At 31.5% G+C, this 24,810-nt stretch overlaps 2 protein-coding genes, 1 long non-coding RNA gene and 1 other non-coding gene across 5 annotated transcripts; all 4 read right to left on the minus strand.

Annotated features, from left to right (window-relative positions):
* Positions 1–1,808: 1,808 nt before the first annotated feature.
* LOC100254969 (uncharacterized) lies at positions 1,809–9,600 on the minus strand. The gene is made up of 4 exons (XM_059733550.1): positions 9,504–9,600; positions 2,720–2,763; positions 2,246–2,572; positions 1,809–2,152 (listed from the first exon to the last, which is right to left on the minus strand). Exons 1-4 carry the CDS (start codon positions 9,533–9,535, stop codon positions 1,995–1,997), a joined length of 561 nt encoding a protein of 186 aa, XP_059589533.1. The 5' UTR covers positions 9,536–9,600; the 3' UTR covers positions 1,809–1,994.
* Positions 9,601–14,015: 4,415 nt separating this feature from the next.
* Positions 14,016–15,187, minus strand: LOC109121431 (uncharacterized). The gene is made up of 3 exons (XM_002267575.4): positions 15,026–15,187; positions 14,508–14,834; positions 14,016–14,411 (listed from the first exon to the last, which is right to left on the minus strand). Exons 1-3 carry the CDS (start codon positions 15,099–15,101, stop codon positions 14,254–14,256), a joined length of 561 nt encoding a protein of 186 aa, XP_002267611.1. The 5' UTR covers positions 15,102–15,187; the 3' UTR covers positions 14,016–14,253.
* Positions 15,188–19,070: 3,883 nt separating this feature from the next.
* On the minus strand, positions 19,071–22,797 carry LOC132252707 (uncharacterized). 2 transcript variants are annotated; one of them, XR_009464476.1, is made up of 2 exons: positions 22,355–22,789; positions 19,071–20,929 (listed from the first exon to the last, which is right to left on the minus strand). It is a non-coding gene; the product is annotated as an uncharacterized LOC132252707 (long non-coding RNA). The 2 variants fall into 2 exon arrangements; XR_009464477.1 differs by having other exon boundaries at positions 20,574–22,194; positions 22,355–22,797.
* MIR393A (microRNA MIR393a) lies at positions 22,390–22,515 on the minus strand. Its single transcript, NR_127842.1, has one exon. It is a non-coding gene; the product is annotated as a microRNA MIR393a (primary transcript).
* Positions 22,798–24,810: the final 2,013 nt, after the last annotated feature.

The raw sequence follows: 24,810 nt of genomic DNA on the forward strand, positions 1-24,810 counted from the left end.
TTAAAACAATCATTGAAAACTCAATTTTGGAAATTTAATCTTCCATCTTTTTTTTTTCTTTTTTTTTTCATGTTTTAACAAAAATACACTCGTTCTTTTCTTCTAAAAATAACTATTTCTTTTAAAACCTATATGTAAATACTTGAAATAGTTTAGGACATTTATGCTAAAAATGAGTTACTCTTTAAATAAAAATATGAAATAGACTAATTTTATAATTTTATGCTAATTATAAAATATGCTAATTAATAAAATAAGTTTATAATAATAAAAATATAAGATAATAAAAGATAAAAGCAGGTAAAAATAATAAAGAGAAATGGAGGAGAATGCAAACTTCAATTGAAGTGGCTTGACACCAACTTCCATAGGCATGGTATTCAAATTTTTTAATCTAAGTCTTGAGGTAGTCCATGATACAAGAATCCTTTATGCCAAGGACTCCTTATAAAAGACATATAATTATTTTTTATTTAAAAATATTTATAATCTTATATTTTTCAATAAAAGTTCGTTAAAAAAATTATTAGGATGATTTTTATATTTTCAATAAATGAAATTTAAAAATAAGATGATTAAAACTATTTGTTTATTAAAATTTTATTTTTAATATTCTATTTTTTTGTATAAATTTAAAATTATTTAGTTTTAAAACACAAATGAATATATGTGACTTATGCATATGTATTAATAGACATAAAATTGGCTTAATAGAAATGGCACCATCCACTTTATTAAAAGGCAAAGGTTTAAATGCATTCTTTTATCATTGTTAAACACAATTTGAGAAGGATAAAATGTAAATCATTGGAAAGTATTATGACTCTATTTCATTTATTTGATTAGTTGTACAATCGCTCAATCGGCAACTTAACTGGTTACTTTGTTGATAATGCATTTATCTGCTATTATCAAGCATAATTCAAAAAGGATAAAATACAAGTCTTTTGAAAATAAATGACTTCTTTTCATTTGATTCCTAAGGAATTCACTACACATATCATTAATGTTATTGATAGACAAATGAAGCAACAGTCAATGGATCGACTAGTTGACCAATTGCTTTGTTGATTATTGCATTCATTTTCGACTAGCTAGCAAGCATAATTCAAGATAGATAAAATGCAAATCCTTTGGAAATAAATCACGAAAATTCCATTTTTTACAATTTTTTTTAAATTTACCATAAATTTGTCATAATTCCACCCAACGCAATTGGCCAGACAACTGGGCTTTCCCCAGCCATCTGATGGAACATATGGCCCAAATGTTAATAACAACCACTACCAACCATACCAAGAAATTGGGCTGAAATGAGGTGGGCCTGGGCTGGAGATTTACCAATGTTTCAATGAGCCGAGCCCAAATGGTAATCAGATAAGGTTGAAAGTTGGGCTTAATGGGCCTAAGTTACATCCACAAAAATTCATGCCATTTCCTCAAACACATACACTGTACTCGTCCAATTTCTGCAGTGCAACTATTTTCGATAGCCAAGGAGGCAAAGAAGTTGTTGAAACAATATTAGGGTGTGTTTGTTTTTTTACTTTAACTTTTTCTATTCATCTAAAAAGTAATCTATTAATATCATATTAAAGTGAATTTGTTATTAATAGGATCAGTTTAGTTATGTTAGATGATGTCAACATGTCATTTTTAACTGAATAAAAAGAGTCAAATATTTTGGTTTTTTCTATTCAGTCAAAAAACAAACACCACCTAGATTAATTTCTTACTAAAATATAAAAATAAAAATATTGTAATTAAAGTTTTCTTTTTGAACCTCTAAGAATCCCACACAAAAATAATTATCATTGAATATCTTTGTATTTTGAAAAAAATGATACAATGTAATGAGAGGTAGCCAGTGTTTCAGCGATGTAAAAGTAATAAGGGCATCTAATTCTTTAATTGATTCAACCCTTTTATTATCGCAGCAACTAACTTCCAATCCTTCTTATATATTAAATCTCTTAAACTGTCCATATAAAAATCTATGATGAAGCAGGGGCCACTGCAGGGGCAACCCCATGTTTCACAGGATTCACCCCTGATACTGGCCTTGGTGCCACAAAACCAGAACTTCGGATCTCCGCCATTTCTCTCCTCGCATCTCCCCTTTGTGCTTCACACAGTTTTGGAAGAAATACACCTGCAGTTTTTCACAAATATTAGCTATTTTTACTTCAGAAAAATAAGGCATGCATGTTAGTTTCCGGGCGTTTAGGATTGGTTTGTAGGTTACCTTCACCGGCAGCGACATTGAAGTAGAGATCAACAATGTTGGGGCAGCCGTTATAGCACTGAGTAGAGCAAAGCTTCCGGGTGAACCCACACTCCAGCAGAGAATCCGATGATATCCCAAGCGACTTCCTATCGAGCCCACAGGCTTCAATGCACTGGTCGCTCTCCACCCAGTCCTTCACCTTGTCCGCCTCAATCTCCGACGTCCTGCACACGTATGCTTCCTCTCCGCTCCTCCTCACATGCTTCTCAAGCACACAGCGCTTGCCGGATGATGAAACCGCGAAGGCGCATGTGTCCTTGTTAAGATTCTCACATGTTATTCCTCCTACACCACCAACCCAGTACCCCAAGTATGTATTAGATTAAAAGCTTTTGATGTAGTTGATGAAAACCCATCCCAAAAGGTTGATTTTCAATACGAAATATGAAAAATTATCTGAAAACCAATATGAAAGAGTCCATTGTTTCTTACCTAGAGAACCTTGCACGCAGACTGCAAGGACAAGAGCCAGGATTGCCAGTGTAATGACCCAAATTCCGGGTGACCCAAAATTTGACTCGTGATCTCAGGTCAAAGGTTTGACCCTAAGGGTTCCTCCTATTCCACGTTGGCAGTCAACCAAAACACTCTGGATTTTTTTTTTTTTTTTTTTTTTTACATCCCACTAGAATTCTCATAAACCACAATATCCCAAAATTACTCAAATCAACAAGATTAAATAAATATTCATTATAATCCAAAATAAAAGTTCACAATTAACAACTTAATCAAAATAAAGCTTCATAACAAATCCATGAGTCATAATCACTAAAACAAATCCACAAATCCAAACAAAAAAACACAATAACAGAAAATGTCACGCTCCACTAGGCCGCTCCATGAGCATCCTGAAGTCCTCCCTGCCCCACCTGTGGATCCTCAGGAAATATATCTGCATCTAAAAAGGTGTAACAAGGAAGGGGTGAGCATTTCCACATTGCTCAGTAGGGTGCCTAACACCCAAGGGGTTAAAGGGATTACTAAGTTTCAAAGAATACGAAAAGAACACTTCAACACCACAGGAACAATTCAACAGTGTCAATCAAACCACATAGTTTAATATATAATTTTATACATAATTTCACAATATTCAACAATTACATGAATGCACATGAACGTGTGACACACAGTCATACAATGCGCTATTGTTCTCGGGCTTTCACCGAAGGATACGCGTCCGCACCCAAATACACTCCCCATTCGGAGTCTTCCCGGGGTAAAATTTTGGGTCTTTCACCCTAGGGATCTCTCTCCCTTCTTAGTTCGCCTCACACGGGCTTTCACTTTTCATCACTATTTTATTTTTTTCCATTTCATACACTTTTCACAAATTTTTTTTTTTTTCATATAACCATGATGCAAATGAATGTCACAAACTCCAACATTCCTCAATAATTTCAACAATTCCAACATTCCCCAATAATTCCAATAAAATAATTTCACACATTAAAATTTCCGATAATATCCCAAATAAATATTCAAAAAAATTGCATATCAAAAATCTTGAAATTTTACCACACTTACAAAATTTTTCAACCATTATAATAATTTCTAATATCCAAAATTAACTAACTATTTATCCTAAAATTTTCGAAAATATTCTAACCAATGCCTAAAAATTCACAAATCATTATATTTGAAATTTAACCCAAATTTTGGAATTTTCCACCTCATCTAATAATTTTTTTACATTTCAAAACAATTAATTATCAATCAAAATCAATTTCCCGAAATTCCAAAAATTCCAAACAAATTAGCCTGTTGTTGACTCCTTTCTTCGTACAAATTAGACCTAGCTCGTAGGCGAAAGATACCTCATTCCAAATATTCTAGAAAAATTCATACAACACCCATAATTCCTAATTAACTCATAATGACAATATCTACAATTTTTTTTTCAAAGGAAAAACATAAAAATTTAAGTTTTAGGGTTAGGGTCCCCTACCTCAGATCTGAAAATTTGGCCATTAAAAACGAAATTAGCCACCGCAGGCTTGTTCCTCTAATCGAATAGAGTACTTCCTCCAAATTTGGGCCGAAACGGAGATCGTTTGGCCGTCCAAACGGCCGGTCAAAAATCCGGCCTTTCTCTCTCTCTCTCTCTCTCTACCCCGCGTGCTGCAATTCTCCTCCTTTTCCCTTTTTTCTTTTTTTTTTTTAGCAGCCCACTTCACATGGCTTTTAAAAAGCCACCAGCTCACTTAAGCCAAGCCCAACTCAATATCTTAGCCCAATCCATTATTATTATTATTATTTTTCTTTTACAACCCATTACAAACAGCCAATATTCAAAGCCTAATGAATATTTTTATTTTATTTCTTTTATTTTCTTTTCTTTTGTTTATTCTAATTGTTTTATTTGATTTCCAATTCATTTTTTTTTTCATTTTTTTTAACACACAATTTATTTATTAACACCAATTAAAAACTAATTTTCTCAATATTATTATTCATCAATTTAATTAATTTTTCTTAATTAATTCTATTTTTTTATTAATTCTTTTTTTTTTTTCCGGAAAATTTCAATTTCTAAAATCCTAAGAAATTTTCTACCCTAAGGCTGACATGGCATAAAATTTCAACTCGTTTAATTGACCGACACAATAAAACGAAATTCACCAATCCGAAATTGACACGTGTTCTCCAAACACTTTTCTTTTTGACTTTTCAACCATCACACAAAATAAGACTTTTCAAACTGAAATTGCTAACGTGACATAAAATACCCGGTCATTACATCCTACCCCTCTAAGAGAAATTTCGTCCCGAAATTTAAACTAGCTTACCTTAAAATTCGTAGAAGAGTTGCGGATAGTGTCGTCTCATTTCTTCCTCAGGTTCCCAAGTGGCTTCTTCTATCCCATGGTGTTGCCACCACACTTTGACTGTAGGAATCACCTTGTTCCTGAACCTATGCTCTCCAACTTCCAGAATTCGTAAAGGTTCCTCCACATAAGATGTATCTTCATTAATCTGAACATCTTGCAAGTCCACTACCCAAGTTGGATCTGGAGTACACTTCCTTAGTATCGACACATGGAAAACATCATGCACAAGGGACAACTGTTGAGGCAAAATTAACTTGTATGCCACTGGGCCAACTCTTTTATCAATCTGAAATGGTCCCACAAACCTAGGGGCTAACTTCCCCTTCTTCCCAAATCGAAATATGCCTCTTCGAGGGGACACTTTTACAAACACCCAATCCCCTTCCTCAAACTCCAAGGGTCTTTTCCTTTTGTCTGCATAACTTTTCTGTCTATCTTGGGCAGTCTTAAGTTTTTCCTTGATGAGTTGTATCTTCTCTGTAGTCTCTTGGACAATCTCAGGTCCCAACAAACGACTCTCACCCATCTCTATCCAACATAAGGGCGATCTACAAGGTCTCCCATAGAGTGCTTCATAAGGTGCCATGCCAATACTAGATTGGTAACTGTTGTTATAAGCAAACTTTGCCAAAGGTAAGTAATTTGCCCAATTTCCTCCAAAATCCAAAACACAAACCCTTAACATGTCTTCTAAGATCTGGATCACTCTCTCTGATTGACCATCTGTCTGAGGGTGAAAAGCGGTGCTAAAATTTAGTTGGGTGCCCAAAGCCCTTTGTAAACTCTGCCAAAACTGAGAAGTAAACTTAGGGTCCCTGTCAGACACTATAGATACAGGTATCCCATGCAATCTCACAATCTCCTGTATATACAACTTAGCCAAAGAGTTCATGGAATCAGTAGTTTTCATGGCTAGAAAATAAGCTGACTTAGTAAGACGGTCCACAATCACCCAAACTCCATTTTTCTTGCTTCTAGTTCTTGGCAACCCTATCACAAAGTCCATAGTGATATTATCCCACTTCCACTCAGGTATAGGTAAAGGTTGCAACAACCCTGCAGGCCTCTGGTGTTCAGCCTTCACTTGCTGACAAATCTGACAGTTAGCTACAAACTGAGCAATATCTCTCTTCATCCCACTCCACCAAAACTGTCTCTTTAAGTCTTGATACATCTTGGTATTCCCAGGGTGGATGGTATACTTCGCCCTATGAGCATCTGCTAGAAGTTCATTTCTCAACTCCACATCTTTTGGCACACACAATCTCCCTTTGAACCTCACACTCCCATCTTCATACATAGACCAATTTTCATCTATCTCACCTGCTACCAACTGGGCTTTAACCTTTTCTAAAAACTCATCATGAACTTGGGCCTCCATTATTCTCTGGATAACCATTGGTCTAGCTGATATATTGTACAAGCATGGACCATGCCCTTCCAAACCAAGACATAATTCAAAATCCTCAATAACTGCATGCATCTCAAACTCTCTCAACTCCAAGCTAGACAACTGGCCAACACTCTTCCTACTCAAGGCATCTGCTACAACACTCGCCTTTCCTGGATGATAATGAAGAGCAAAATCATAATCTTCCAATGTCTCCATCCATCTCCTTTGCCTAGAGTTCAGATCCTTTTGAGTGAAAATATATTTCAAACTCTTGTGATCAGAGTATACCTCAAACTTCTCTCCATACAAATAGTGTCTCCAAGTCTTAAGGGCAAACACCATTGCTGCAAGCTCCAAATCATGTGTTGGATAATTCCGCTCATGCTGCTTTAACTGTCTTGAGGCATAAGCTACCACCTTGCCTTGCTGCATTAGCACACACCCTAGCCCCACTGTGGAAGCATCACAATAAATTGTAAACAACTCTCCACTAATAGGAGCAGTTAACACTGGAGCAGTGGTCAATTTCCGCTTCAACTCCTGGAAAGCATTCTCACATTCCTCATTCCAATCAAACTTCACCCCTTTTCTAGTCAACCAAGTCATTAGTGCTGCAATTCTAGAGAAGTCTTCCACAAACCTCCTATAATATCCAGCCAACCCCAAGAAACTCCTAACCTCAAATACATTAGTAGGTCTTTGCCACTCCTGTACAGCTTCCACCTTTGAATGGTCTACTGCTATTCCTGCCTCAGAAACCACATGGCTTAAGAAGTTCACTTCAGTAAGCCAAAGTTCACTTTTGTCCAACTTCCCATACAACTGATGCCTTCTCAAAGTTCTAAAGGTGGTCACCAAATGCTGCTTATGCTCCTCCAAACTCCTGGAGTAGATCAAGATGTCATCCACAAAGACAATCACAAACTGATCCAAGTAAGCACGAAATACTCTGTTCATTAAATCCATGAAAGCAGCAGGGGCATTAGTTAACCCAAAAGGCATGACTAAGAACTCATAATGCCCATATCTCGTTCTAAAAGCAGTTTGATGTAATGATCGGGTATTTTATGCCACGTTAGCAATTTTAGTTTGAAAAGTCTTATTTTGTGTGATGGTTGAAAAGTCAAAAAGAAAAGTGTTTGGAGAACACGTGTCAATTTCGGATTGATGAATTTCGTTTTATTGTGTCGGTCAATTAAACGAGTTGAAATTTTATGCCATATCAGCCTTAGGGTAGAAAATTTCTTAGGATTTTAGAAATTGAAATTTTCCGGAAAAAAAAAAGAATTAATAAAAAAAATAGAATTAATTAAGAAAAATTAATTAAATTGATGAATAATAATATTGAGAAAATTAGTTTTTAATTGGTGTTAATAAATAAATTGTGTGTTAAAAAAAATGAAAAAAAAATGAATTGGAAGTCAAATAAAACAATTAGAATAAACAAAAGAAAATAAAATAAAAGAAATAAAATAAAAATATTCATTGGGCTTTGAATATTGGCCGTTTGTAATGGGTTGTAAAAGAAAAATAATAATAATAATAATGGATTGGGCTAAGATATTGAGTTGGGCTTGGCTTAAGTGGGCTGGTGGCTTTTTAAAAGCCATGTGAAGTGGGCTGTTAAAAAAAAAAAAGAAAAAAGGGAAAAGGAGGAGAATTGCAGCACGCGGGGCAGAGAGAGAGAGAGAGAAAGGCTAAATTGGGTCACTCGCCGGATTTTTGACCGACCGTTTGGACGGCCAAACGATCTCCGTTTCGGCCCAAATTCGGAGGAAGTACTCTATTCGACTAGAGGAACAAGCCTGCGGTGGCTGATTTCGTTTTTAACTGTCAAATTTTCAGATCTGAGGCAGGGGACCCTAACCCTAAAACTTAAATTTTTATGTTTTTCCCTTGAAAAAAAAAATTGTAGATATTGTCATTATGAGTTAATTAGGAATTATGGGTGTTGTATGAATTTTTCTAGAATATTTGAAATTTAACCCAAATTTTGGAATTTTCCACCCCATCTAATAATTTTTTTTACATTTCAAAACAATTAATTATCAATCAAAATCAATTTCCCGAAATTCCAAAAATTCCAAACAAATTCCAAATATTCTAGAAAAATTCATACAACACTCATAATTCCTAATTAACTCATAATGACAATATCTACAATTTTTTTTTCAAGGGAAAAACATAAAAATTTAAGTTTTAGGGTTAGGGTCCCCTACCTCAGATCTGAAAATTTGGCCGTTAAAAACGAAATCAGCCACCGCAGGCTTGTTCCTCTAATCGAATAGAGGTCAAAAATCCGACAAGTGACCCAATTTAGCCTTTTTCTCTCTCTCTCTCTCCTCCGCGTGCTGCAATTCTCCTCCTTTTCCCTTTTTTTTTTTTTTTTTAAACAGCCCACTTCACATGGCTTTTAAAAAGCCACCAGCCCACTTGCTTTTAAAAGCCATCAGCCCACTTAAGCCAAGCCCAACTCAATATCTTAGCCCAATCCATTATTATTATTATTATTCTTCTTTTACAACCCATTACAAACGCCAATATTCAAAGCCCAATGAATATTTTTATTTTATTTCTTTTATTTTCTTTTCTTTTGTTTATTCTAATTGTTTTATTTGATTTCCAATTCATTTTTTTTTTCATTTTTTTTAACACACAATTTATTTATTAACACCAATTAAAAATTAATTTTCTCAATATTATTATTCATCAATTTAATTAATTTTTCTTAATTAATTCTATTTTTTTTATTAATTCTTTTTTTTTTTTCCAGAAAATTTCAATTTCTAAAATCCTAAGAAATTTTCTACCCTAAGGCTGACATGGCATAAAATTTCAACTCGTTTAATTGATCGACACAATAAAACGAAATTCACCGATCCGAAATTGACACGTATTTTCCAAACACTTTTCTTTTTGACTTTTCAACCATCACACAAAATAAGACTTTTCAAACTAAAATTGCTAACGTAGCATAAAATACCCGGTCATTACAGCCAGGGACTTCAAGCCAAAATCAGAAGCCATGGGCACAGCTCTAATGCACCAAACAAGCCAAAAATTTAGCTGAAGTTTTAGAGAGTTAAGAGTTTTGTTGTGTAGACTGGGAATTGAGGACGACTATTTATAGTCGTTGCGGCTGGGTAGTTTTAGACCGTGTATAGACCGCAATTCTAATTTCTAGCGAAGATGGTCTATTCGGATAGTGCTAGGAAGGTTAGTGAATGGACCCAATGTTTGGATAGTAAGAGGTTTTGGCAGTCAAAGACTCCGCCAGCAATGAAACACGGCTCTCTGCAACCTTGGCACCATATTTTCCATGACTTTGGCCGTACCTAATGGTGCTTTATTAATTTGAGAATTAGTCAAAACTCCTGCACTGTTTGGAGCCTTTTCTTGGCTTTTGTAAATTGTAATACACGTTGAAAATGGGAATTTGGGAATTAAACACTGCTTTGTTTTCGTTTACTACTGTTAATTGACCAGTTTTGTACAATTTTAACGGTCATAATGTGAGACTGTTGGCACTATTAAATTGTTAGAACATATGCCATGTACATTAATAGTGTGTGCCAAAAATAAAAATAGTTACTTTTAAATTAAGGGTACAAATTTTATTTGTTGATATTTATATGATAATTTCATATGTCCAATAACTTTTATGAGTGTTGTAGTTGGGTTGGTATTTCTGAACAAAATATCCAAGTGACAACTAGCCATGGTTCTCTAAATTCGTTGTAGGATTATTTGACTTATGAAAATCAAGATATTGGATTTGCTAAGAGGCTAAAGCAAGTAACTGAGTTTGTATTGAATGAATTTAAATCAGTCTTATTTTAAAAATGTTGATTGTATAGAATTATTTTAAAAGGTCAGGGAAGCGGGGGGGAAATATTTTTGCTAAAAGTTTTATGTTACCTTATTTTTGGATCGATTCAAATGCAAGACTAATCGATCCAAATTACTTTTTTTTGTAATCTTTTTCTAGCCATTAGTTTAAGAGTTTCATATCCTTTTAAAATGAAATTTTCCCATTTTTGAAAACAAGAAAGCAGCGGTCAATTTTTGTGCTCTTGTTTTTCCCTTCCCTATTTGAGGTTGTTTGCTTTCCAAGAAAATCTCATACAAGTCTTCAAGTAAATCATTTAGTGGATTTTTTGAAAAGAAAAATGGGTTGAGTTCTTTGAACATTTATCTCACAATCATTTGGATTTGGGTGAAAACTCATTTTTTTCTTGATGGAGCTTCAAGGAGAAGGCTGAGATCAAGCTTGGGAAAGAGTCCAAGCATGTTCCTAAAGATGAAGGCATATTGGTGAGGTAAGAAGGTGTTTTTCAAGTAGTCCGTGAGGGATTAGAGATATTGAACTAGATAAATTTTTGTACACCTTGATTGTTATTTCTTGTATATTTTTGATCGGTTGTAGGCCCGTGGTTTTTTACCTCTTTGGAGGTTTTCCGCGTAAATTCTAGTGTTATCTCATTGTCTCTCATTCTCCTCTTCATTTCTTTTTTAATTTCTAGCCATCTTTGATAAATTGGTGATCTAATACTTGGTTGATTGTTGAGGTGAAATAGATATGAGTTGCTTGAGGGTAATTTGAATGTTGTTTCTTAATATTGTTCATAAGTATATTTGAGATATTATACTCTTGTTTTTAATTAGAAATTGATTTAAGGAATTATGTTGGAGAGTGTTGAAACATATGTATGTGACTTGCATTTTAATCTTATTGGGGAGTGTTATTACATCCATATTTGTACGTGATCTCTATTTTGTGTTTGATAGTGTTTATAAAGAAAAGGAAAATTTGTAAAAATCTTAAAGTTAAATAATTTGTGTTGGGAGACCTTTTAAATTAGTCAATAACACCTAATCATCCCCCTCTAGGTGTGTTCTATCTTTGAGATTCTAACTTTCAACTTTTTAAAAAAATAATTTTTCATTCTTAAAAATAGATAATAATTTTACAAGAGAGACTAAGTTTAACAAGTTCGTAATTAAAAAAAAAATCAAAATTTATTTTGAAGGCCTATTATTTTTAAAACAAATTTAAGAATAAATTTTAGATGTCATATTATTTTAAGAACAAATTTTAAATATCAAATTATTTTTAGAACAAATTAAGATGTTTTAATTATCATTTGTAGTGTGTTCTAAGCAATAATTGAAAAATGAATAATACATTAAAAGTTTTTGCATTATAAATCAATATACAATTTCATAAATTAAAAAAAAATGTTAATTTTATTTTTTTATATTTGAGTCTTTAATCCCAATTTTGTTTCCGAAATTATCCATAACTATTTTTTAAAGCTGTTTTTTAAAAAGTGCATGTTCTTAGAAACATAGTCAAAGAGCTAATAATATGTTATTTTAATAAAAATTTGTTTATGTATGGAGTTTTCATTTAATAGATTATTGTTTTTCCCATTTGTAAGACAGATTTAATTAGCAATAAAACAAATTAATACTCAATGGTAAGCTTTCCTAAGCACTAAACCCATGGTTTGGCCACCCTATGATTGAAAAAAAAAATAGTTTTGAAAGCAGAATCAAATAGTGAAAACATGTTTTGAAAATGGAATTATTATATGGTGTAACTAATAATAGAGTGGTTGTAGTTTTCAAAAGCATCATTGCTTTTTCCACAATGAAATTATAACAAGATGGAAAGGCCTGCATCAATTGTTTTGAAATTAAGGAAATTCAAAACAATATTTTTGGAAGTGTCAGGGAATTTAGTCAGACAGGCGCTGTCCAGGGAAGAAACCAACGCACCGGTCAAGCAAGCCATTACTGTAGGGAGTGGACTAAGCTTCTGGAAATATCCTTCTCCTCCTTTCCCACCTCCATCATTGTAGTCAATAACTGAGAAGAAGGACCAAAATGAGTTCTACGGTGTGAAACGAATATAAGAAAGTTGATAAAGAGTATTCCTCTCTCTCTCTCTCTCATGGAGTCTTCTTCTTCATGTAGGCGTGATTTGTGGGGCTGAAATTAAACTAAAGGAGAGAGTTTGTTAATTATTATTCTAGGGATCTTTGATTTCAGCCTTTTACTTTTGACCCTTCCCATGAATATGGAAAAATTTCTAACTGTTTGGCTTTTGTCTTTCAAGTTTCAACTTTATTGTTTTACACCCCCTTTTGTTTCCCACCAAAGAAACAGTGATTCAAAATAGCTTCTTATTCTTCACAATAAAAAGCCACATTTGACAGAAAATAAAAAATAAAAATAAAAACAAAATGGAAAATAATTATCTATTTTTAAAAACAGGACATGGTTTTTTATTTAAATAGTATTTTTAGACAATGTATTTTAATTATTTTTACTTGTTTTTTAAAGATTGTTTTAAAAATAATTATACAAATATAAAAAGGGAAAAAGTGGGTTTTGATTTAATAATACAAAAATATACGGAAAAATAAACCTCAAATTTTTTAAATTAATATTGTCTTGATCTATTTAAAAATAATTTAAAATACATATATTTTTTAATAATAATAAAGATGAAAATAATTACATATGACAAGTAAAATAAATATTTTAAAAAATAATTAGCTGACTCATTAAAAGTGCATGTATTTCAAATTATTTTTAAATAAATAAAGATAATATTAATTTAAAAAATTTAGGTTCTTTTTTTATATATTTTTATATTAGTGAATCAAAACTCATTTTTCCCTATAAAAAAATAAATAAATAAAACACAACATATAAAATTTAATTTTTAGATATATTTATAAATATATAAAACAAGTTAAAACCATTTTAAATTCTCAAACATACTTGAAATTTGTAAATAATTTGTTTAGATATATTTTTATGTATTTTTAGATGCATTAAACAAATTATGTTTAATTTTTTCTGTGATTTTTTCAACTTTTGTTCCCCTTTTTCAACAGCATACATAGTGTTTATTTATTTATTTATTTATTTTTATTTTTTTAATTGTCCTAATTTATATAAAATCATAAATGGGTCGAATACATGACTTGAAATTTAAACTTAAGCATTAAACATAAACTTGAAATCATCCACCTTAAAGGAGATTTAACTTGCAGTGAAAGGGGAAACAAATGGAAGGAGGGGAAAGCTATATATATTTGAAATTACAATTTTTTTATAATTATTTTAATAATTGACCATAAATTTGTCAAAAATCCACTAGGCCAGACAATTGGGCTTTCCCCAGCCATGTGATACAAAGCCATTATTTCTTTTATGAATTCAACTTATGTGCAGTAATGAGTATGATTAGTCAACAATGAATATTGTCTTAATACAGACGTAGGGGAAATGGTAGGAAGGAGAGAAAAGAAAAATCCAATATTGTATGTGGACTTTTAATTTGAGACTGTACGCTCGGGGTACAAAATACCAATCCGATCGAGCAGAAAAAGATACTTGGAAGGACATGCCAAACAATATTAGGTTAGTTTATTATTCAAATATAAAATAATAATAATAATATTATAATTAAATTTCCTTTTTGAACCTCTAATAATCCCACACAAAAATAATTATCATTCTATATCTTTGTATTATTTTAAAATGATACAACGTGATGAGAGCTAGCTAGCTACTGTTTCAGCGATATACAAGTAATAAGGGCATCTAATACTTTTATTCGACCCTTTAATTATTGCTTATTGCTTATTACATATTGCTTATTGCTTATTGCTTATTGCTTATTGCTTTCTTATATTTGAAGTCTCTAACTGTCCATTCTATGTAAAAATCTAGGCTGAAGTAGGGGCCACTGCAGGGGCAACCACGTATTTCACAGAATTGACCCCTGATACTGGCCCTGGTGCCACAAAACCAGAGCTTCGGATCTCCGCCATTTCTCTCCTCGCATCACCTCTTTGTGCTTCACATAGTTTTGGTAGAAATACACCTGCAGATTATCACAAATATTAGCTATTTTTACGTGAGAAAAATAAGACATGCATGTTAGTCTCCGGCCGTTTTGGTTTGGACGTTTGTAGGTTACCTTCACCGGCAGCGAGATTGAAGTAGAGATCAACAATGTTGGGGCAGCCGTTATAGCACTGAGTAGAGCAAAGCTTCCGGGTGAACCCACACTCCAGGAGAGAATCCGATGATATCCCAAGCGACTTCCTATCGAGCCCACAGGCTTCAATGCACTGGTCGCTCTCCACCCAGTCCTTCACCTTGTCAGCCTCAATCTCCGACGTCCTGCACACGTATGCTTCCTCTCCGCTCCTCCTCACGTGCTTCTCAAGCACGCAGCGCTTGCCGGATGATGACACAGCGAAGGCGCATGTGTCCTTGTTAAGGTTCTCACATGTTGTTCCTCCTACACCACCAACCCAGTACCCCAAGTATGTATTAGATTAAAAGCTTTTGATGTAGATGACGAAAATCCATCCCAAATATGGGAAGGAAAGTGGGATTTTCAGATGAAAGGTGCTTGAAAAAGGGCTGATTTTCAATATGAAATATGAAAATTATTTTAAAATCAATATGAAAGAGTCCATTGTTTCTTACCTAGAGAACCTTGAACACAGACTGCAAGTGTAAGAGCCAGGATTGCCAGGGACTTCAAGCCAAAGTTAGGAGCCATGGGCACAGCTCTAATGCACCAAACAAGCCAAAAACTTAGCTGAGGTTTCGCAGAGAGTTAGAGTTGTGTTGTGGAGACTGGGTATTGAGGAGGGCAAGCTATTTATAGTCGTTGCAGCTGGGTAGTTTAGAACGTGGGGGAAAGATTTGGAAAATGGAATATTCGGTGTGAAAAATAAAGATATAGACCTCAATTCTAAATTTTAGTGAAGATAGATGGCTTGTTGTGGGACAGTGCTTGGAAGGTTGGTGAATGGACCCCAATATTTTGGCAACAAAGACTCCGCCATTAATGAAAAACAGAAGTTTTGCCAGTCAAAGACTCCACCATTAATGGAACACGGCTCTCTGCAAACTTGGCACCATATTTAATTTCCATGATTTTGGCCGTACCAAACGGTGCTTTATTTGAGAATTAGTCAAAACTACTGCACATGTTAGGCCTTCGCCTGGCTTCTGTATTGAAAACGGGAGTTTGGGAATTAAACACTGCTTTGTTTTTGTTTACTCGTACGTGTTAATTGACTAGTTTTGTACAATTTTAACGGTAAGAGTGTGAGACCTATGGCACTGTTAAAATTTTAGAATATATGGCCACGTAATATATTAATAATAAGTGTCAAATTAATATTTTATTTTAATAAAAATGTGGTTACACGTGGAGTTTTTGTTTAGTAGTTTATTGTTTTGCCCTCTACAAGATAAGAGTAAGATATGATTTAATTAGTAATAAAACAAAGTAATACCCAAGGGAAGCTTTTCTAAGCACTAAACACATGATTTCCCAAAATACAACGGTTCTGAAAGCAGAATCAAAGTAGGTAAAACATGTTTTGAAAATGGAAGTATTTTATGGTGGAACTAATGATAGAGTAATTGAAGTTTTCAAAAGCATCATTGCTTCTTCCACTGCGAAATTACAAGAAGATGAAAAGGCTGCATCACATGTTTTGAAATTAAGGAAATTCAGAACAATATTTTTGGAAGTGTTAGAGAATTTAAGCAAACAGGAGTTGTCCAGGCTGGAAACCAACTCCAGTGGTCAAGCAAGCCATTAGTGTAGGGACTGGACTACGCTTCTGGAAATATCCCTCTCCTGTTCCACCTCCATCATTGTAGTTAAACCATTGGTTGGCTTTCTATTCCCCCCAATTCAAAAAAATCTTTTCCATACCTACTTGTTTTGAAATTTTGGAAAAGTGTCCTCTCAAAGAATGCTCTTATTTTTGCTATCAAATATATTTTAGGGTTTTGTAAAAATCATTGAGTTATCTAGGGTCTCTTTTAGTAATTGTTTTAAAAAATAATTGTAAAAAATAGTTTTTGAAAACTGTTTTGTGATATCTGTAGAACAAAAGTCTGATTTGAAACCTAAAATATTTTAAACTTATTTTGAATATTTTTAAATATGTTTTGGAAATAATTTTTATATGTAGTGTTTTAGTTTTAATAATTTTTCATGTTTATATAATTATTTTTTAAAAATCCTCTTAAAAAACAAGTGAAAAAGATAAAAAACAATTAAAAGACGTTTTCTAAAAATACATTATTTTATGTTCTTAAGAATAAAAAATAGAAAACTGTTTTTTGTTGTCAAATGTGTTTTTAATATTTTTTTTGTTCTGAAAAATAGAAAACTGTTTTAAAAAATAGTCCCAAACAAGCCCTTAGGGTTTGTTTGGTAACAAGTTTTAAAAATAATTTTAAGTTCAAAATATGTTTGATAACTAACACTTTATTTTCTGGTCTTAAGAACAGAAAATAAAAAACAGTTTTTGATTATCAAACGTGTTTTCTGTATTTTTTTGTTTTAGAGAATAGAAAATTATTTTAAAAAATAGTTCCCAAACAAGCCCTTAGAGTTTATTTGGTAACAATTTTCAAAAATAATTTTTAGTTCAAAATATGTTTGATAACTATAAAACAGAAAATAATTTTTTATTTTTAAAAAGAGAAAATAAAGAATTTTTAGAAAATGTCTTTTTAAGTTGTTTTCTAATAGTTATTTTAAAAAAATAATTATACAAGAATGATTAAAAGTAAAATATTACATATTAAAATTATTTGTAAGACATTAAAAAATATAAAAAAGTAGGTTAAAAATATTTTAGGTTTCAAACAAATTTTTATTTTATAAAACATTAAAAAATTATTTTTAAAAATTATTTTTCAAATCTATTTTCTAAAACAGTTATCAAATAAGTCTTTACTTTTATAAATAAATATAATAATGAAGTAAATCAACTTCATGGGATGAAATAATTGTGCTACTTTGATAGAGGGGATTAAAATAGAGTTATTTGATTGGAAGGTTTATAATAATTTTATTTAAAGCCTTTAATGCACAAATTTTGTGTTAAAATAGTATGATTCCTAGAATTTTAACTCTTTCATATAAAAAAAAAAAGAAAAAAAAAGTAAGAGTTTACAATATTTAATATGTACTAATTAAAAACACAATCAAACGAAGTTTTCAGATATGTATAATTTAGTATTATTGCTTTGAATAACAGAATAAGTTTGATTTCATTATCTTGTATTTTAGTTTTATTATATGAAGAATGTCATGTTATTTTATTTTATTGTTTAATATTTTTAAAATCAACCACTCCTAAAATATATAAAATTTCCTTTATTAACTTCAATTTTTTTTTTTTGACTTTTTTTTTCTTCTATTTTTATTCTTTATTTTCTTTTTCTTCTATTTTTATTCTTTATTTTCTTTTTCCTTGAATTTTTTCTCAAATTTTTTTCCGCAAAACCTAGGCTAGGAGAAAGGAAGAAAGAAGAAAGAATGAAGATCCCTTGAACTTGCCAAAGAAAGAAGAAAGAAAGAAGATTTTAACGGGATGAAAGGGCTATGAAATTTGAAAATGATTGCTTCCTTAAGTTATTAAGTTGGTTGAAGAAAAGAAGGGATCGAGGATGGAGTGTTCTTCTATATGTAGGCGTGATTTGCGGGGCTTAAATTAAACTGAAGGAGAGAGTTTGTAATTAATTAGTCCATGGATCTTAGATTTCAACTTTTTTTTAGCCTTTGACGCTTCCCATGAATATGGAAAGAATTTCTAGAAGTTTGGCTTTTGTCTTTCAACTTCATCTTTTTTTTCCCACCAAAGAAAAAAGTGTTTGAAATTTGGTTATGGGGGTTACCTTTTTTTACCACCATAGACAAATTGTCTGAAACTTTTTTATTTACTTTTCAAATTAAGACTTGCCTCTGTTGATTCATAATATGTTGAATGGTAGGTTAGATATTGATTAATTAGGCCTGTTTGGATTATCTTTGGAAAGTCAAAAGCAATAAAATAATTTCAGCATGTATATTATTATTTGTTTTATTAATTTATTTTTAGTTTTTTTTGTAATATTTTTAAGGGTTTTGAAATGATTAATATATTTAAGATAATTACATATTTACAAAATATCATCTCAATTCCTCATATTTCATCATATCTAAAAAGTGATATGGTTCCAAAGGATGAACCGCAAGGATAATTCCAATAAGATTTTATTCTTTAATAAAAAAAAAAAAATTATCTATTTCATCTATTCCATAACCAAAATAGGAGATATTAGTTACACAACCATTTTGAATTGAAAGAGAGATTTTAAGAAATGATAGAATTCCACTTTATCAATAACCGAGGTAGATTTAGTTTATATCCACTAATATTTTTTACCCAAATTTTCATTCAACATTTTCTAATATTTAAATAAAATCCAATTGTTGATATTTGTGTAATTTACGATATTTTAATTCTTGATATTTGCTATAACAAATAAATAAAAGGTATGAATCCGGAATCCTATTCTCCTTCTCTTTCCTTCTAATTATAAGATTGTTTATTTATTAAGACTTTATTTTTTTTATATATGTAAATATAAAATTATTTAGATTTAAAACACAAATGAATATACATGTAACATATAATAAGTATTAACAAATATAAAATTGACTCAATGGAAATGACTAATTAAGTCCATTGTATTGAAAGACATGAGTTAGAGCACATTCATTTACCACAATTAAACATAATTCAATAGAGATAAAGTGTAAATCCTTCGGAAGTAGAATGACTCCTTTTCATTTATTTAATTAGTTGCACAACTTATAATGACTTTTTTTCATCTATTTAACTAGTTGCACAATTGATAATTCAACTAGTCAACCTATCGCACAATTGGTATCACACTTATTTACAATTATTAAGCACAATTCAACTTTGAATAAAATGATCCCTTTTCATTTGTATTTCTTAGAAATCAAGTAAACATGTCATTAATGCTATCGATGAACAAATGGAGCAACCATTGTTTTACTAGTTACACAATCGATCAATAGCTAATCAACCGATTACTCGGTTGATAACACATTCATTTATCACTATCAAATACAATCCAATAAGAATAAAATGCAAATTCTTTTGAAGAAAAACAATATATAATGTTATATGTAAGGAAAACTTAATCCCAAATAATGTTCCCCTAAATGAAGATCTACAAATAAACCAATTGTAATTTTTATACTACTCTTTACCATTCATATATATATGAAATTACTAGAATAAGATTTTTTTTTTTTTTTTTGAAAATAGAGAAAAAAAATTAGAAATAAAAATGATTAAAAATTAAAGGAAAAAAAAAAACCCTAGACTTTGTGTAGTGAAAGTACAATTTTATGAATATACCGAACTATCATAAGATTAATTGAAAGTACAACTCTTATTTTGAAGACACAATTATCATAAGATTAATTGATTAAAAGAGATGAAAAGATTCTAAATTTATAAAATTAACATCTCCCATTTTTTAACTTAAGAGTAATCCATTTTTGACATAAATACCCTTTAATATTTTCATTATTTACATATGTGTTTTAAAAGAATAGGGTTATTTTTGTAAGAAAAAATGAGGGTATTTTTGTTCAAAATAGGTATATTTTTAGGTTGAAAAAAAGTGAAGGGTTAGTTTTTTAAAGCGGAGATGATTTCATCCCTTTTAATCAATTATCTTATGATATCATATGGTGCTTATGAAGAGTTTATGTGGCACAAAGTGTTATAATTCTTGCACTATTTTTCAAATTATCATTTTTATTTTTTTGCAAATATTTCTTTTTTAATCTACCTAAATGTGTCAAAAATCCACCCAACGCAATGGGCCAAACAATTGGTCTTTCCCCAGCCATGTGATGGAACATTTGGCTCAAATGTTCATAACCACCACCAACCATATGAAGAAATTGGGCCGAAAATGAGCTAGGTTTGGGCTTAAGATTTACCAATGTTTCAATGAGCTGAGCCCAAATGCCAATCAGATAAGATTGAAAGTTCGGCTGAATGGGCCTAGTTACATCCACTAAAATTCATGCCATCTCCACACACATTGTACTCATCCAATTTTTTCAGTACAACAATTTTGGATGGTCAAGGAGGTGAAGAAGTTGTTCAAACAACTCTGAAGAGAAGTCTCCTGGTAAACTAATAGCCATCATCTTATATATATCAACATAGGGGAAATGGCAGAAGGAGAAAAGAAAAACCCAATACCATGATTCCATCACTTTCTCTGGTAAAAGAAAAATCACTTGATCACAACATTGTTAATGCCTTTGAAATTTGAATGATCATCAACTTACGGCTAAGTAGTTTTAAATATTGACCCCACATTGTCTTCAACCCATGTGTAATAGGAAACTAGTAATCGAAGAATAATAGGCTCGACATGTCACTGAAGACCATGTCTTAAAAAGACGAATATTTCCCTACTATTGCAGGTGGACTTTCAATACAAAGCCAAACACACCCCTATTTCTGAGATTGCAGCCTTGGGAACAAAACACCAATGCCCAAGTTAGATTATCAATCCAAAAAGTAGATGAAGTTAAAAGCAAACAAGATTCTAGATCTAAATCTTTTAGGGTTGAACTCTTTTCTCATATTAATTGAAAATATATGGTTGGTGGGATAGAAAATGACATCAAAAAGGACATGTCTCTTCAATCTAAAATGAAAAAAAATGGCTCTTCTTTTCTAATTAACCATTAAGAATCCTTCACAAAAATAATTACCATAGTACATCCTTGTACTTTGAGAGACAATAAATGATAAAAGGTAATGATAGAGCCAGCTAGTGATGAACTAAGAAGGGTGCATGTGTGTTTCAGCTATGTATAAACCAGAAACAACAAGAGAATCAGAGTGCAAGTACTCAAAAACTTTTACACAAACCTACCCTGAACCAGAAGAAATACCAAATGAAAGACATAGAGGACAAAAGACTTTCTGAATTGGCGACATTGCCAAGCACAAAGACAGAAAGGAGGAGGATAAGATGCTTAGCAAAAGAAGAAATCCATCACTATCAGTATGTAGGAGATATTGCAGACTGGGAGAGGAACTACCATGTGTAGTGTGTAAGAGCATATCTGACATGGGCCTCATTTTTTTGATTCACATTACCTACCATTTATAACAACATCTGTATTATCACCATACATACCTTAAAACATCGCTTTCTCATTATGCAATTCGTGCACATGAGATGCCCACGAGTGTGAGAAATGACAGACGAGAGAAACGAGTAATAATTTTATGCTATTAATCATTGATGTATGGATATGTCAATGACAATCGATGGGGTTATGGAAGAGTTCGGTCTCTCCAAAGGAGTCATGGATTTAACCGGAGTTGCAGGCCTTGTTAGGGAAGATGGAAGTGTATGTCGCAAAGAAAGAAAAGGTTGACTCGGTTTGAAAAGATGACCGGCGAAGGAAAAGGATGAAACCCAATTAGAGAATCAAAGATTATTCCACAATTATTTTTAAATTATGATAAATAATTGATTATGTATGGTGGAATCAGAAGAATTCAACAGATGTTTGATTGATAATAATAATAAGGAGAAAAAATTCTTCAAATGGGAAATCAACCTATAGAGATGTGCTTTTGCTGTGTTGAGAAAAATCTGCAGAAAGTCAATTTTATTCTATTTTTATTTATTTATTTATTTATTATGAAACCTAAGATCACTGATTATAAGACAATCATGGAGTCTTGGAATTCATGCTTAAAGTAATCGACACATCTTAGCTGAAAAAAGCTTTCAGAAGTCAGGAAAATAAAAGAAAAACACCCCACTACTATGAAGATATTCTGAAAATTAACCAACCTATCAAACATCTATATACAATCAAAACCATATGAAAGGAAGTATGAGAAGTTGAATTCAGAAAGACCTCAGAAAACATACCTGAAAGGGAGGTGGGAGATGCTGAGAAAGAGGCACTGATGGAGAGTTCCTAAGGGATAGCATGATCCAATGGGAAAAAGGCCAGACTTTGTTATGATAGTCTGGTAAGAGAGGTGGAAGATAACCATGGGATCAATGCGATCCCTTTGGAACTGTCCACCTGCACCAACAACAACAAGAAGAAGAGGAGCTAGAAAGGCGGTGGTCCGTGGAGACATATGGTGGAAGTGGTGTGTTTTAATGGGGGAGATTGTGATCAAAAGGTGGTGATGGGTTTGGGTTTTGATTTATAGAAAGGGAGAAGACAAAGAGAGAGAAAGAGAAAGAGAAAGAAAAAAAGAGAGAGAAAGTGAAAAGAGAAGAAACAGGAGAGGAGAAGAAAGAAAGGTTGGTTGGTTTCGGTTACTGTACCGCCTTTTCTTTAATCTTCACGCAATTGGTGTCATCGACCAAGTTTCATGCCACCATCAATCTTAAGCTTCATGCTCTCTCAAAATTACTCAAATAACCTTTCCAAATTATTCATCTTCCTCCCCATTAATTTGACTTTCTTGTACTAACAGCCTAACACCAAGATATAGTGCAGCATGACAATGGGGTGAATTTTTTTTTTTTTTTTTATTATGTAATTCTTATAATATCAAAAAAAAAAAAATTCATGAACTTATTTAAAGAATGAAGAATCTTATTTTATTTAAATTAATGATTGATTTTATTATATTTAGTATAAATATGTTAAGATACTATCGATTTCATATTTCTTTATTTAACACTTGCATATAAATATATTTACTTAAAATATTTTATTTAAAATCTTTAAAAAAAATAAATTTATAGGAATGTTAATTAAAAAATTATAATTAATAATAATTAAATATATTTATGCTAAACCTTATTTTTAATTGAAATTAACCCATTAAATTAAAATGTTTGGTGTTGTCACGCTATATGGTGCACATGATGAGAGGGACGAGGTTGGGGGTAATTTGGTCAAATTAAAGCAATGGCTTTTCTGTAAATCAAGCGACATACAAGGGCATCAGTGTAGAGGTGGGGTATTCTCGTGTGCCCTATACCAAGTACTATGTATGCTAATAATAATGGTGGGAATATTTAAAAATAAAAAAACAAAAAATAATCATAAATCATGACCTTTTGACACCAACCAAAATCATTTCATGGGCTAAAATATTACGAAATTATTAAATTATTTCAACATCTTTATCATTAAATTTCAAATTTAGCCGTGACACAAAAATAATATGAGATTATTTTAAATTTTAGGCTTGAAAATTTTTCCAAAAATGAAAATTCTAAAAAAAAAAAAAAAGAGGGCACATTCATCATAAGTCCCATAAATTTATTAAACGTTAGTACTATCAATTTAGAGTAGGTACGAGAACACAATGCATTTAATCATATATGTTAATAATTTAGGGTTGTTTCCAATATATTTATTGCATTCACGTGCACATCCATGTACAAATAATTTATATTTTCTTTAACTTGATTTTTATTTTATTTTATAATTTAGGTTTTTAATTTGTGAATTATTAAATAAAGTACATTTAAGTGTTCATACAAATACGAAGTTTAAGATTAAAATTTGAATTCAAATAAATTTTTTGATGGGAAAATAATATTAAAGGTTGAATGTAATTTTTAAGATGATTTGAATAAAATTTAAAAATCGGGTTTTGAACAATTATTTGTTATTTCTTTTAATATTTGAATAATAAAAAATTTAAAAACATTTTCTAAAATTAATGACAACCGCTCTTACACATTAACACTACCATTTTAGTGTAGCATCGAGTTTTGATGTCATGTTTTAAAAAGGAAAAAAACTAATTTAATAAAAAAAATTAAAATGATGTAAGTACGAAAGTAAATTTTAAATATAAAATTTTAGTTTGATTGATCCCTCCAAAATGCAAAATTTAAAAATTGAAAATCAAAAGACATCTCAAAAAGGTAATTTACATATCTGAGAGCATTTATTAAGCAAGTACAAGGGCATGTTGAAAAAAATAATTAATTCAAAATTTGAGTGGGATTATTTGGGCAATGAAAGAGGGACACGTGTCAGCATGGAAAGGGGGCATTGAATAAGTGTAGTATACGAATGGAGGGGTAGTGCTGGTAATAATGGGGACATAAATAATAATGGGTGTCTTATGTGGTTTTAAGGCAGGTATGGGTTGCAATCAAACAGCTAATATTGATAGCAAGACAAACAGCACTTAGTCCATTAGAAAATGACACTTTTCATTTCCCCCTATAAAAATCTTGTTTTCCACCCCACAAATGGGAAAAGGAGGAAAAAATCTCTCATTCAAAAGGTTGAAAATGAAATCAACAACTTTTCATTTTAATCTACATAAAATAACGCATTAATTAATTAATTAATTAATTAATCAAAGATTAATAACATTTTATTCTCTTAATTTTAGGAA

The sequence above is a fragment of the Vitis vinifera genome, chromosome 16, assembly GCF_030704535.1.
Source record: "Vitis vinifera cultivar Pinot Noir 40024 chromosome 16, ASM3070453v1".
Taxonomy (NCBI): domain Eukaryota; kingdom Viridiplantae; phylum Streptophyta; class Magnoliopsida; order Vitales; family Vitaceae; genus Vitis; species Vitis vinifera.